This window comes from Phlebotomus papatasi, chromosome 2, assembly GCF_024763615.1.
Source record: "Phlebotomus papatasi isolate M1 chromosome 2, Ppap_2.1, whole genome shotgun sequence".
NCBI lineage: Eukaryota > Metazoa > Arthropoda > Insecta > Diptera > Psychodidae > Phlebotomus > Phlebotomus papatasi.
This window is the reverse complement of record NC_077223.1, coordinates 101206713-101221436: the sequence shown is the minus strand read 5'-3', so window position 1 is coordinate 101221436 and position 14724 is coordinate 101206713. Positions and strand designations below refer to the sequence as shown.

General features: G+C 32.3%; 3 protein-coding genes across 11 annotated transcripts in view; 1 reads left to right on the top strand and 2 right to left on the bottom strand.

The window, feature by feature from the left end:
• The window catches only part of LOC129800438 (FK506-binding protein 2), a 62795-nt gene extending 57735 nt beyond the window's left edge, over positions 1-5060 (bottom strand). The window contains exon 1 of the mRNA XM_055844804.1: positions 4477-5060. The gene's annotated coding sequence lies outside the window, so the exon portion shown is untranslated. The remainder of the gene's footprint in view (positions 1-4476) is intronic.
• Positions 1-14724, bottom strand: part of LOC129800445 (putative gamma-glutamylcyclotransferase CG2811) — a 107669-nt gene that overhangs the window by 78930 nt on the left and 14015 nt on the right. The gene's annotated exons all lie outside the window — the stretch shown is intronic.
• Positions 12024-14724, top strand: part of LOC129800431 (protein NDRG3) — a 67403-nt gene continuing 64702 nt past the window's right edge. For 7 of the 9 annotated variants that reach the window (XM_055844786.1, XM_055844785.1, XM_055844794.1 and 4 more), the window contains exon 1: positions 12351-12511. Coding sequence is in view for 1 of the 9 variants with exons in the window: in XM_055844795.1 (XP_055700770.1) it covers positions 12232-12266 (35 nt within the window). In the remaining 8 variants the exon portion in view is untranslated. Of the gene's footprint in view, positions 12267-12327; positions 12512-14724 lie in introns of those variants that run through there. The other 2 variants (XM_055844795.1, XM_055844787.1) reach the window with 2 other exon arrangements.

Genomic DNA, 14724 nt, shown 5'->3' with positions numbered 1-14724 from the left:
AGGGGTTTAATCCATGGCTATTTTCAATAAATTTTAGACACTTGGCTAGGTATAGAAATATAATATTACAATGGGTAAAATTTATTAAAAACATTTTTAAAAAATGCCTCCAGTGATTGCCAGTGATAAGGTAGTCACCCTAAGGTCCTTGACACACTTAGGACTTAAGCCGAGAGGCGAATTAGTGGAAAATGATAGAAATATGGTTTAACCATTAGTTCGAATATAATTACGCTAAGACGTCTCTCGGCTAATCATCATGTCTATCAACGCCCTAAGATAAAACACTTTTTTGGTTTTACCCAGAGCTTCCGATCCTGATAGGGATCCTTTTCAGTGGTCAACTAACTGGAAATACAATTTAGTTGACCACTGAAGATGATCCCCATCAGGATCGTAAGCTCTGGGCAAATCAAAAGAACATTTTCATCTTAGGGTGATTACATTTTTACTGGAAATAACTGGAGATATCCCTCTGAAATCAATAGCGCCGATCCATCTTTTAGCGTATCAAAAATATACGTTTTATGGATATTAGAGTAACTACTTAAAAAGGTTTCAGTCAGACCTTAATTAAGTACTTCATAAAAGTGCTCTTCATATTCTTAATACAAACTGCATAATTAAGGACTTATACAAAAACCAGAATTTAGTACTTAGTGTTAAGGTTGATTCATGACATTTTGGTTGCGCCCATTGTCAAAAAGTGTTGACGTTTGTGTCATTTTAATTTTTTTTAATAGTCGGATATTGTGCAACTTCTCAAAATTAAATCATTGTGTTGATAACTATTAGGGGAATGTAGGCATGGTTCGCACAGAGTGAACCTTCAAACGATGCGAATTTTCTCTTTGTTTGCAAAGAGCTGATCTACCATTTTTTATCTTGTTTCATGAGCTTAATAGTGATGCATCTTATGGTCAAGAAATGACGAACTAACTCTTTGCAAACAAAGAGAAAATTTGCGTTGTTTGAAGGTTCACTCTATTCGAACCATGCCAACATTCCCCTATGTTCTTAATAAATACTTAAAGTGCTAGCCAGGATGGTTTGTTTGTATACGTTTAACAAATGAGGCTTGAGAAATAATTTACGTGCATGAAACTACCCCACCCTTTCTTGCCGTCAAATAATTTTTTTATTATAGTCAAGTGTGCTAATCCGGGCGCTTCGCTTCGCTATCTGGATCGTTTATGACTAATCCATTTAAAATAATATTTTTATTTTTATTTTAAGTGGATTAGTCACCACAGTAACATAATATGACTATTCAAGTTTGAGAAAAAGCAAAAATAATATTTTTATCCATTAAATAAGTGAGTGTAATCGACGAGAGCTAGTTTATTGAACACATTTATTGGTTTTTCCCTGTGAAAAAAAGTATATTTTAAATCCAAAGGTTTAATTAAAAGTGAATTAGCGAAAAGGCGACCCAGTTAGTGCATGCTGACTTACTTCAGTATTATCATTAGTTTATAAATTTTCTTTAATATTTTTGATAATTTTTTTATATTGTGTTTCTGAATGAAAGAGTGAATAATTCTATGGATGTAGAAGAAGTAAAAAAGAATTTCATCAGTCCAAAAACAAGCGTTTAAGTAGTACTCTTCGGAAAACGATCCAGTTACCCTACCATACTATAATCCAAAACTTTTGCCCTGAATTTTATTTTAATTGAGACGTTCAAAGTTACTTTTGCATTTTTTAATGCTATATTTGAAATTTATCAATGTTATTTTAAATTTCTGAAATATTTATAAAATTTTAAATATTATATATTGACAATTCTTTTGACAGTTCTCTGTCAAAAATCTACAAAAAATAAATTTCAGAGAAAAATCTTTATAAAAGAATGTCATAAAAATTCAGGTTTTGAGTTTTTTAATTGAACTGAATTGATTTTATTTTATTTGAATTCATTCCATCTCATTCTTAACCTGTCCCACCCCGATCCGTCTACCGGCGTCTTAGCGTTGATTCTAACCTCCAGGACCAAACGGTGGAAATGTCCTTTCTCTGGTTGTGTGTTTTGGTTTAACAATATGTTTTGCATTTCATTGGGGCTAAGCCAGTTAAAAAGAGAGAGCAAGATTGCCAAGCTAATTTTCATCATCACCACTAAAATCTTAGAATTTTCAAAAAAAAACCTAATTTCACAGAAGTTTTTACGTTAAAAAGTAATCAAGTTATTTAAAATACAAATAATAATTGCGCGGACATTTAGAGAATAACAAAGAAGTAGCATAATTTAAAACATGGAATTAATATGGTAAAAAATTTGATTTAAAATTTTATATAGGGTAATTGTGTTAAATTTCGGCATAGTTGCATACAAGCGTCAAAGTCTCAAGTTTAAAGTGTAATATCTTTAATAGAAATTGATTTTTTTAATTCTTTCTTCTGAAAGAGTGTTGCTTGGAACCTTGTAAAGAGATTACCTTCTTTATTTACTCTAAAATCATTCTTAATACATTTTAAAATGAATAAAAATATAGACATAGCTTTGGTGCCCTATTTCGGCCACCTTCATTCTCATAGTTCCTTGCCCTTCGGGAATTCTTCCAATATCTTTTTCACGTCATCTCGTTTGTCGAATCTACATTTTTTATTATTCTTTTGCATTGTATAATCTCTAGAGTACATAAAATCTAAAAGTTCATGGAAATTCAAGGAACAAAAAAGGTGGCCGGAATTGCAAGCTGGCCGGAATTTGATACACTTATCCTAGCTTATGTATAGACTAAAGTATGAAAAAGACTGAAGGACTAAACAAAATATAACCACAGAGGATGAATTTGTAAAACATGAATTCTAATTGTAACCATAACAAATTAACAAATTTTTATCGTAGCAAATTCTTCAATCAGGACGTCTTCTTTTATAGTGGATTATTTATAGAAATTGCATCCGGATTCATAATGTAAAGGAATTTCAAATACACAGATCTCTGCGATATTCAATAGCTATCAAATGCACGGTTAAGTCGAGAAATCTCTTTTCTCGTATGGTATTTAATCTGTCATTGCTCTTTTCTTAAATTTTTTAGGTTATGCCTAACATAACCTAAAATAAAAACTAACCTCTTGACAAAAGGAAAGAGAATAAGGAGCATTAAAACAAATTTTGTTGGCAAGATAAGTGAATGGAAAGATAATATTGCAATATTATCATTATAGAACCTAGTACAAATTTTGATAACCTTAACCATCGTTTTGAAAAAAAAAATCAGTACATTTTCCACAAAAATGTCGCTAATTTTTAAAGTAAAAGTCATACTATTTATTTCTAGTCTAATTATTTTTCGTCTTTACTAATTGTGAAATCCTTTTTCGTATTTCAATCTAACCTCACATTTCAAAATATTTTATTTTTCAGTATTACATTAAAACACGGTAGGCTTGTAAAATTTTAAGTGAGATTTCACGCAAATTCAGTAGTTGCAATAACATTTTGTAGAAAGTTATTTTAAGACATTTAAAGGCGCAATCAGATGAACCTAAGTGAAGTAAATATTTTACGTGACATGGGTAGGAAACGTCACCACTTTGTTCGCAATCAAGTCCACTTCATCACTTTCTTTAAGACTTTCTTATCCACGGTTAAATTTCAGTTGACACTAGTCAAATATTTCATGAGTTTAAATATTTGAGCCATCTGATAGCCTTTCGCATGTTTTTTTAGGTATTTTGCTGGGATCATTGACATTAATTTGAACTTGACATTGACGTAACGGAAAAATGTGTCTGTTGAATTTTTGGTCTATTTTAAAGAGTAAAATTTCAATTTAAGGGTGGAAATAGAGAATTATGAGAATCAAATTAATGTTTGATGAGATTTTATATCAGATGACCTAATTAGTTTTTATTCAATTTTATATCAAAATTAGCTAAACTTTTATTATCTCACAGTTCTGCTCAGTGATTGGAATGATTTGTTGATGAATTAATAATTCCTTTTCACACTATTGCAAATAACATTTCACCTCAGTCGTCAAAGCACTTGCAGAAAATGCTATTTTATCTATTTGGACAAAAGGAAAGTTCAATTGGACGCGGTGAATGTTAATAGACGCCCCAAGATCATCGTCCGATATAAGATGCGCGAGCATCTACAGAAAATTACGCGTGTCGCAGAAGTAAGAAGTGGGAGGAAAAACCGCATTCCGTCTTGTGCAATTTTCCAACGATCGTGCCGATCTTGTGACGAAAGATCGCGCCACAAGCAAATGATCGGTTCTTTGACCGTTTTCTTTTTGGGCAACCCAAAAACTGCCATCGTCATCACAATGAGATATTGCTGACTGTTGAACTTGGACTGGTTTTTATCTAAACGTTAAGCCCTCATTGTAATGCTAATAAATTCATTAAACGATAGTTTCACTCGACAAAACTTCAATTGCTGTAGGTGTATTAAATGCAACTAAAAAAAAGTATGAAAGAGGTGAAAATCAGGGAAAGAGAAAGAAAATGCACTAACCTTAAACACTAACAAATTACACAGACTTTATTTTCTTTTACTTGATCTGTCTTTTTTTTTTGAGAAATTGTGGGAAAATCTCTGAGAATTTTCACACAAGATTTTTCACTTCAGAAGAGCCGATTTTGTCAAGAGCACCCGTTTTCCTTCGAGTCCGCGAAAAAACTGATTTCAAAATTATCGCGCTATGAGAGAAGACTCTCCACAAACGGCGATTTTTTCTTCTTTCTCTTTCGCACTCTTATGAAAATTTACGCTGATTCCACGCGTCCATTGATGGTATTAGAGATTTTGAGAAAGGAAAACATTTGGAGAGATAGAAAGAGAAAATCATGCTGACTCTTTTCCTCTTCGAGGTTCATTGAAAACTGAAGAGAGACGGATATATATTTCACCGCCACGTTGAATTTCCCCTACTTGATGATTTTTTATCCTTTTCCCTTTCTGTTTACGTAGGTTTTCGCTATTTCCTGGAAGTATAATCTAAAACCTTTCCCAATCAGTCGAGAAAAGTGTCCTAAATTTCCTTAAAAATGTCGTTTTGTTGGAAAAATCAACTTTCACTTTGAAAACATCACTTCAGTGAAGCAACAGGTGTCATCTATCCATCTCCCTCTCTTGACATAACTTCATACTACACTTTATGAAAAAGAAAGAGACAGTATTAAAACTCTCCAAAGTATCACGTGATGACCACGTAAATAAGAGAGATTGGCTCATTCTCTGTAGATTTTTTCTCCTTCTCCTCCAAGCGAGAATGAGACAGACGATCAACCTAAAAGTTCATGAAAGCTCCTAAATCCAATTTGAAATGAATAATACGTTACAAAAAGCTTTCCAAAACCAGGCGTCTCCATCTCCAGAGATAATTTTCTGCATAAATTCCTCTCAATTACTTCGCGTACAAATTGAAAAGATTATTTAGAGCAGCTGAATTGTTAAAAATTAATATAAATGCTCCATTTCAATTGACTCTGTATATTCCAGTCCCCTTTCTAAAATGTTCCCTATTGTGGTAGAACGACTAAAACGTGTGTTTACGACACGAAATATCCAATGCAGTACAGTGAACGTGTTTAAATGGCGTTTTGTTAAATAAATAGCTACCTAATGAGTTTTCTTTTGTGCTTGATTAAAATGTGGGTGACGCGTTCTTCTATCGTGCAATCAAGCAGAACGATCAGTTCAGTGGAAAATCTCGGTGGTTCAGCATCGTGAAAAGCTTCAGTTCTTCTTTGGATACCAGTGAGAGTGATTTTAACAGAAGTATTTAGAATCAGTGATAAAAGAAACTGGGTGGATTAAAGTGAAAAGTTATTAAAATAATACACTGAAATATTTATCAACAATTTCAAAGTCCTGGGTTTTGTCTTGCGTTATAGATAGTTTATTAATCAAATTTTGACGAATTCGAAAATTGATCAAAATATCACGCAATTACTTTGAATTTTAATAATTTTTGAAATATGCGAAAATGGTTCTAAAGATGCCACATAAAACCGATTTTTATTTAAAAAGTGATAGATTTTTTTTAGTAAATTGATCTCTTTAGCATCAATCCCAAATTTTTTACACGATTTTAATGATTTTGGATCATACGAAAAAGTCAATTGCATCATAAAACCAAAATCAAAGTTCAATCACAAAATTAGATAGTTATGGGTCCGGTGCACCTTTTTGATCAGGAAAGTTTGATAAAGTAAAAATTCACTTCCATTTCTTCAGAAGAAGAATTGCATTGGTCTGTCCCACTCATTCGGTGTCGAAATTGGACTGAACTGAATTTAATTTGGTGTATAATGCTCAAAAGAAAAAGAAGAGTGCGAAAGAGTAGGATAGACTAATGCAAACAATTTGAGAAGAAAAAGGGTGTTAATTTTTATTTCAAGAAATTCTCTTGATCTAAAAGGTGTGCCAGCGCCATTTCTCGGCAAATCTTCTAACTTGAATTTTATGTAATCAAAATTTACTTTTCTTTCTTTCTCAAAAGATTTGCATAAGTTTATCCTGGTCTTTCGGTCTCAAAATTGCTTTGAACTAAATTTAATTTGGTGTGATGTTCAAAAGAAGAAGAAGAGTGCTAAAGAGTAGGATAGATGCAAAGCTTTTTAAGAAAGAAAGGGATGCAAATTTTGACTTTGTGAAATTTCCGTGATCTAAAAGGAGTGCCGGAGTCATTAAGGTTGGCTCTTCATACATCTTCTTGTTTTTCATCTCGTATTAGATAGGGGAGGGTAGGGCCCTTTATAACGAGTTTACATCAAACGACATTTTTTCTACGTCTTGTCAAGGATGTTCTAAAAGCTTTATGTTACTAATAGCATTTACACGTTGGAAGCAATTTTCGTCAAAAATTGCCTTCTCAAAAAGAAAAAAACGATTGATATTTGCGCCTGTACATAGCACGACAGAAAATATTTTTTTTGAAAAAAAAAATATATTTAGAAAATTGTTTCCCAATGTGTATCAGCCTTCAAACAATATCGAAGCTCCGTATTTATTAAAAGCATTGACTAAGAAGTTCTACTACTGACTTTATAAAAAATTGCATGAAAATGAAACTACAGAATTTTCAATAGTATAATAGTATTGCACTAATTTTCTTATAGTTTTTTGATAACTAAAATATCTATTATGAAATTTATTTCAATATGTTTGTGGCAATAATTTTTAAAGTGTTGAAAATGCGATTAGCTATTTTTTTTAATAAAAACTCTTGTTTATATTTTAAATTTGATAAATTTTAAAAATTTATGTTATTTGTGAAAATGTTCAGGCATTTAGAAAACGGATTGATTCGTTGAACGAAGGACGAGGAATTTACTTTTTGAAGTAGTCAAAACAATGAGACTACGTTTTCAGAAATGGGTACTATATTCCGCACTTCTGCGATTTGGGAGGCATTTTGAGGATTTCTCTATTTTTTTGGGGTATTATAGAATTAGATGAATTAGACAGAAAATTTTGTGCACAAAAAAAGCTTTTTCTAAAGTTTTTTTTCTACAAATTTAAATTTTCCGGAGACTGGTTTGCTATTAAAAGCCACGTTTTCAAGATTTTCTCAAAACTTTATTAAAAAATTGGCATTTTCTTGCATAGAGGACCCTGCACATAACTCAGATAATGTTAATAATGATAATTTAATTTAAAAAATGTTTTTGTTTCTATTCAATGAGTCGACTTTGTGAAAAATCTGAGTCAAACTGGTTCAAATTTTAAAAAATAAATTCAGGATCTGGCTTTTGAGCACCTTGAGATCGGACCTGAACATCTCCCTGAATGGCGGAGGATTGGACAGGTGTGAGTTGCTAAACTAGATGTCCTTCTGCGACCCCAATGAAGATAAGCGGTAGAAAATGATAATGATGATGATGTACAAAATCAATCAAAACCATATTGAAAACATGAATTTTCGAAGCTTAAGTCGTCTGAAGGTAGTACTCTTTCCCCTATTGGGACAAGTTTTTAATATATATTTCATTAAGTCAATTAATTTATTTAACACTTTTTGTCATTCAAATTCCGCATTTGATTCTGAAACAAATATTTTTGGGCAATATTTAAAAGTAACTGAACACTTATTCAATTTCTTCAGTTTCCCCTTCTCTATAATTTTCAATTTTAAAGTAACTAAATTAGTGAAAATTTCAATTTATTTATGTTGGAGTGATATTTGTACCTGTCCATTAGATTCAGTATGAAATCATCTTCCAACAAAGTGAGTTAGTGAAAGTGTCTCAAAATGTAAGCGTAAATAGTTCCATCTAACAGTTTAGGAAAAATTTTCTTATGGTGCAAAATAAGAGAAATAATAGACTTAACACCAATAAACACTCTGGAGATAATTTTTTTTGTGAATTTTTAAAATTTTCTCGATAAATCAGGATGATTAAGGAGTTTTTTTATTTGAACTTTTTTTCAGTTCTAGGTTCTTAATCACTTCATTACAAATTTACCTAAAATTTTGAATACAAGGGTCTGTGAATAAAAAAGGAAGATATTAAATTCAATTAATATTAAATTAAAATTAAGTTATTAATTTTTGTACAAAATTGTACCACCTTTAATTTATTAATGAAAACAGAATCTCTCAAAATATATTAAGAAAAATAGGTAATTATTGATATTGAGAAAGGTACTTAGGCTCTTAAGGGGTTACGTGAGTCATTACACATTTCCCTTTCAATGAAAAACAAATTTAATAAAGGGGTAGATAACAGTTCCGATTACGGTCGATTTCTGGTGTCCATTTCTTCTAAAAATGGCACCGATTTGCCGATCATGTGTCAATCTGCCGGTCATATGCCAATTTCATGTCGATCTGCCGGTCTTTGGTCAAATTGTGTCTAATCTGTCGTTTTTAGCTCTAGGTCGGCGCTATTTTTCCATTCGTGGCCTCACGGTTCACATTGACAGAGTCACTTATTCACATTTTGAATTTAACTCTTTCGCGTCACACTTTTATTCAGCAGATGAATTCATGTAAAATTGAGTTTTTCCTAATGCTTTATGATCAAATATAATAGTTCAGAGAGGAAAAAAAAATTCCATTGCGTGGAAACTCGGAAAACTCCGGGTCATATATGACCCTATTGTCCTCAAGGGAAGTGTACAAACCATTTTCAAAATCTATATCACGGGCTTTTTAAGAGTTTTTTTTTTTGCTTGAAGTCATTAATTTGGCCAAAACCATGGCAAACTGGATTGTCTTGATGAACACTGTACTCCTGGTGTTCAAGGAATCTTCCTGGTAATCCTTTGAACAGTCATTGTCACAATATTTTGAGTGGTATTTGGCAAAAATAAACTTATCCACATATTTATTCACACACAATACAATTGCACAATATGAGACGCTTGCATAACACTCTAAAATATTGCAAAATATGTTATAATTCATCAGATATAAGATGAAATGTCCAGGAGCAAGATGTCCCACCTGCATTTCACAAAGAAAAACAATGTCCCAACTACATTTCGCTATATAGGTTTGGGACGAAAACACTGTTACCCTTGGGGACTATAGGGTCATATATGACCCGGAAAATTCTACACGCTTTCCTGGAAAATTGAGAGTAGTTTATTATATCAAAATATGTAATATACAATCTTTGGATATTCTATTTTGTGTTTCTAAAGAACTTTTTGCTGAAAAAAAATAAATTAATATAAAAAATTTTGAAAAAGAAAAGTCATTTCACAAAGTTCGAAATTAGTGATTTTTGATCTCAAATATTTTCTTTTCCTGAATATCTGGAGTCTTGAGAAAATTAGCCAAGAATCTTACATCCTTCTATTATGATGTCGTGCACAAACCGATAGATTTCAATTAATGTAAATAGTCAAAAGAAATTGTTTTTTCCCCGGGTCATATGTGACCCTAATGACGCGAAAGAGTTAACACCAATAAACACTCTGGAGATCATTTTTTTGTGTATTTTTAAAATTTTCTCGATACATCAGGATGATTAAATTTTGTAAAATAGTGTTTTGCATATTTTTTACGTACAATGTGGAATCTTCTACTTTAAGGATTTTTTTGTTAACTTTTTTCAGTTCTAGGTTCTTAATAACTTCATTACAAATTTACCTAATTAGATATTAAATTTAATTAATATTAAATTAAAATTAAGTTATCAATTTTTGTACAAAATTGTACCACCTTCAATTTATCAATGATAACAGAATCTCTTAAAATATATTAAGAAAAATAGGTAATTTTGATATTGAGAAAGGTACTTAGGCTCTTAAATCTTTAAGGACGAGAAGGTCAAAAATCAGGGGTCAGAAAAAATCAGTTTTTCTTACTTTTTAAAGCAAAGCATAACTTTAGAAGATCGTAAGAAAAATTCATTTTTGGGTCACCGGTGACCCAATCGTCCTTAAAGGGTTAAGGGGTTACGTGAGTCTTTACACATTTTCCTTTCAATGTAAAACAAATTTAATCAAGGGGTATATAACAGTTCCGATTACGGTCGATTTCTGTTGTCGATTTTACCCAAAAAAGGCACCGATTTGCCAATCATGTGTCAATCTGCCGGTCTTATGCCAATTTCATGCCGATCTGCCGATATCTGGTCGAATTGTGTCTAATCTGTCGGTTTTAGCTCTAGGTCGGCGCTATTTTTCCATTCGTGGCCTCATGGTTGACTCTCACGGAGCCACTTACTTCAGATTAACTTACAATTAGTTAATCTGAAGTTAAAAATCTGAATAATTCGTGTTAGCTGATGCGTAAAGTCGTACTTGAACGAAGAATTTTATGTTACCTTGATTACAATTTATTTTACTGTACGAAACGTGGTGTAAAATACGTTGAAAATATTTTTTTGTATTAAATACTCCTAAAAATCCAAATTTCATTTTTTTTTCAAAAATCCTTTGATTTGGTACTATTCTGAAAAAAAAAATGTTTTGTCAAATTAACAAGACAAGTTTGTAAAAAGGATGTTCTTCTATACAGAATATGGAAAAATTTTGTCAAATCGGCGGCCAACTGGATATTGTTAAAAGTTTGTCAAAAGGGTGTTTTTTCATATAAAATGCGAGAAAAAGTTTTGTCAAATTGATAAATAACATCCTTTTGACAACATTTCAACAAAATTCATTTATTCGTTTAACAAGACATTTTTTTTCCGAGTAGTTTAATGGTTTTGCTTTTCTGATTCTTTTTTAAAGCTCTTTGAAAATCAGGAACCAATGCCAGAATTTTTAAAATTTTTAAATGAAACTTTAAATATTAAATTTGATGTACTTAAGAGCATGAATTAAATATATTTTTTAAGTTTCAGATAATTTAGAGCAGAGGTGTGCAAGAAACCGTTGAAACCGAATTAACGTCAAAATAAGTTTGTTGTAGTAGCGTTTTGACCATTGACGTACATGTTTCATTTGACGTTAATTCGGTTTCAACGGTTTCTTGCACACCTCTGATTTAGAGAAAATATGTTGTTTTTTAGTTTTCGTAACTCACGTAACCCCTTAATCTTTAAACTGAAGACTGTTTCATGCAACATCTTATGTTTATTTTCAAAATTTCTTTAAATATTTCACGCTATGTATTAAATTACATTAACATACGTGAAGTAAATGAGATTTCTTTAAATCAGAGGTGTGCAAAAATCGTTTGAAACCGAAAAAACGTCAAAATAAGTTTGTTCAGATAGCGTTTTGACCGTTGACGTACAAGTTTCATTTGACATTTGTTCAGTTTCAAACGGTTCTTGCAAACCTCTGCTTTAAATTGAAAACATAATTTCAATTACATTTTGAAATCTTTAATATTATTATTAAAATTTTAGTATATACAACAACTTTCTTTTTCCCAGACTCTGGAAAATTTTCTTAACTCATTAAGACGACTAAACTAAACATTTACAAAAAACTTCCGTTTTTTCTCCTGCTTGTTAATTTTATTAGAGTAAACAATTTTTTGCTATCGTGTCTTTTCATCTGTTTTATTTATTCAAGTGAGTCTTAAAAAACGTGCAATTTAGCTCCTAAAATAGTACAATTACAATTTTTCCAGTTTACATTGAGTTTACTTTGGTATTTTATTCACAAAAGACGAGACAACTGAAACTGTAGTATTTTTTACTGAAGGTTATTTTGTGATAGTGAAACTATTGGATGAAAAAAGCAAGATGCTGGTACAATTAATGAAATCTTGTAACTTAAAGTGCCAAATTGAATGAAAATTGCTGGAACTTGTGCAAAAAGTTTTGTGAGGAGAATAAAAGAGGAAATAGGCGAGATATGGAGCAATTTGGCGGGAAAACTGCTGAAAATGGGTGAGTATAATGTTAGCAGACAGATGTCGCTGTGCCCGATCGCAGCGCCCTATCCCGGGAAATAAAATCAAAGGTATCTACTGTCAGAATTTTTTACTCACGTAATTAAATTGTAATCGAATTCCGTGCGAAGTGGAAGTGAAAAGCGAGTCCTCCGGGTGTGAAAAAAGTGAAAATTTGTGGTGAAAAGTGATTGTGGCCCTTCTTGATTAGCACGTGAACTATTTTCCAGGAGATTAACAAAGGTATGTGCCTGGAAAATCATTGATGTAGTGAGGAAAAAAACAGAAGGAGGAAATTTTGCCCTCCTTTTTTTTTAATACCCTCCCTTTTCTGTGGATCAATGTTGCCAATGTTGAGTTTTTCAGCCTCAATTTTTCCCACATTTTCCACAAAACACTGTCCTGCAATCCCATCCAAATTGTTCAGGAACTCTCTGAGTGTCCTTTGATTTAATTCCGGAATGGTGGTGTGGAAAATTTCTTTGTATTTTTCCCTATTTTCCGCGGAACTTGCAGTTGTGGAGCGCGCCATGAAAAGTCTTCTGCATTGATTATTGATTTTTCACAAAGGGTCACTTCAGGGAGCTTTCTGGCGTTGACTTATTGTCTTTCTGCTCTCCATCATCGACCACTGAATACCACTCAATCGATACTCACTGTCACCGCCAGAAAACCTCCCTGAAAAGCCTTCAAATCCGTCCTCTCAAGCCTTTGTCTCTTGTACTGGGTCTTTCCCCCGGGAATGGGTATCCTCCCCCCAGAAGTTCTGGGAAATGCCTCTGGGACATTTCCAGTAAAACTTCCTCATACTCCCCCTAACTTCCCAAAAAATAGCTCCAGAAAAAATACTCAGAAGAGCTTTCCCAGAACCTTGAAGCAATTGCATTGATGTTTGGATTAAATTGGCTCCAAAGTGGAGGAATTTGAGCACGCAATAAAAGCCTCATTAGGGATGAGAATTTAATTGCACCTAATTCACATTAAGGCATCGAATTTCCGGATGGTAATCGGAGGGATTTTGGCCCAAAACACCTCAAAAATGCCACAAATTGCAGCATTACCGAAACAAACTTCTGGGAAAAAGCACTTGAAGCTTAGGTTGAGCTTTAAATTAGTTTTTGCTAAAAGCTTCTAATATAAATAAATTTATGCTTTTGGGGATGGGAAGAAAGTATTTGGTTAATGGAATCACTCGCCCTTAAAATAGACTTTTGACTGGTATAAGCAATAATGGAGTAATTAAAATAATTGGTTATTACTCTTCTCCTCGATGTTCTAAGTAAAGAAATGGTATTATAAGTAGGAGGTAGAATGATTAGCTTTGAACCTTTTTGAACCCTTTGAACTGTTATACAGCGATGTTCAATTATACTTTAAGATCTCTATTTAAAAACTTTCTTTTGATTGCCAAAGAGGTTATCTTGAAATGTTAGGTTATGTTTTTCTCTAACCTAATAATATTTTGAGATGCATAACCTGCATGATTTATATTCCTCAAAAACAATTTACTGTGCTGAATTGCGAAAAACTACACATTTTCAGACCGGTATGAAACTGTCAAAGGTCTTAAGTTCTCTTAGTGTACAATGCCTCACTTTGAGCTTAAATATTCACTGAAAAAATGAAAAAAAAATATCCTGGATTCCTACAAACCTGAGAAAAGAGATGTCAAAGCGTCCCAACTTTGCGGAATTCTCAAACTCACAAAATAGACCTCTCCGTGAATCATCTAGTAGTCTCATTTTTTGTTTATTATTGGTTTGCTACCGATTAAATTTATTCATAAATCATAAAAGTATTCCAAAATCGAAAATTGTTAAAGAAGTGAGCGTTTTAGAATGTTCTGGCATGAGTTACAAGCATACGAACAGGTAAAAAAGTAAATTCGAGTAAGATAAATCATTTACGGATACTTTACCGATTTATTACTAATTTCAAAACTTTTCCAAAATACAGTAGAACCCCGCTATAGGCCATCGCTCTATAGTCCACAATTTATCGACCGTTGATTCCAAAACACTGATTTTAAGTTAGGTTATGTTTTTTAGTACGCGCCATGCAATGTTGTCATAATTATTTTAATATTTTTGGCAAACTTTATTGAGTAGTTGTGATAATTGTGATCCATAATGAAGAGAGCGAGGACAAGTACCACAATCGCAAAGAAAGTGGGAGCCGTTGAGCAATTTCAATACTAATGGCTCCGGCACACCTTTTAGACCAGGAAAATTTCATGAAGACGAAATTCGCATCCCTTTCTTTCTCACATGTTTTGTATATGACCACCTCATTCTTTCGCATACCAAATTCGATTGAACGAAATTGAATTTGGTGTGATGTTTAAAAGAAGAAGAGGAGTGCAAGAGAATGAAAAAGACATATGCAAAGAATATGAGAAAGAAAGGGCTTCGAATTTTGAATTCATGAAATTTTCCAGATCTAAAAGGTATGCCGGA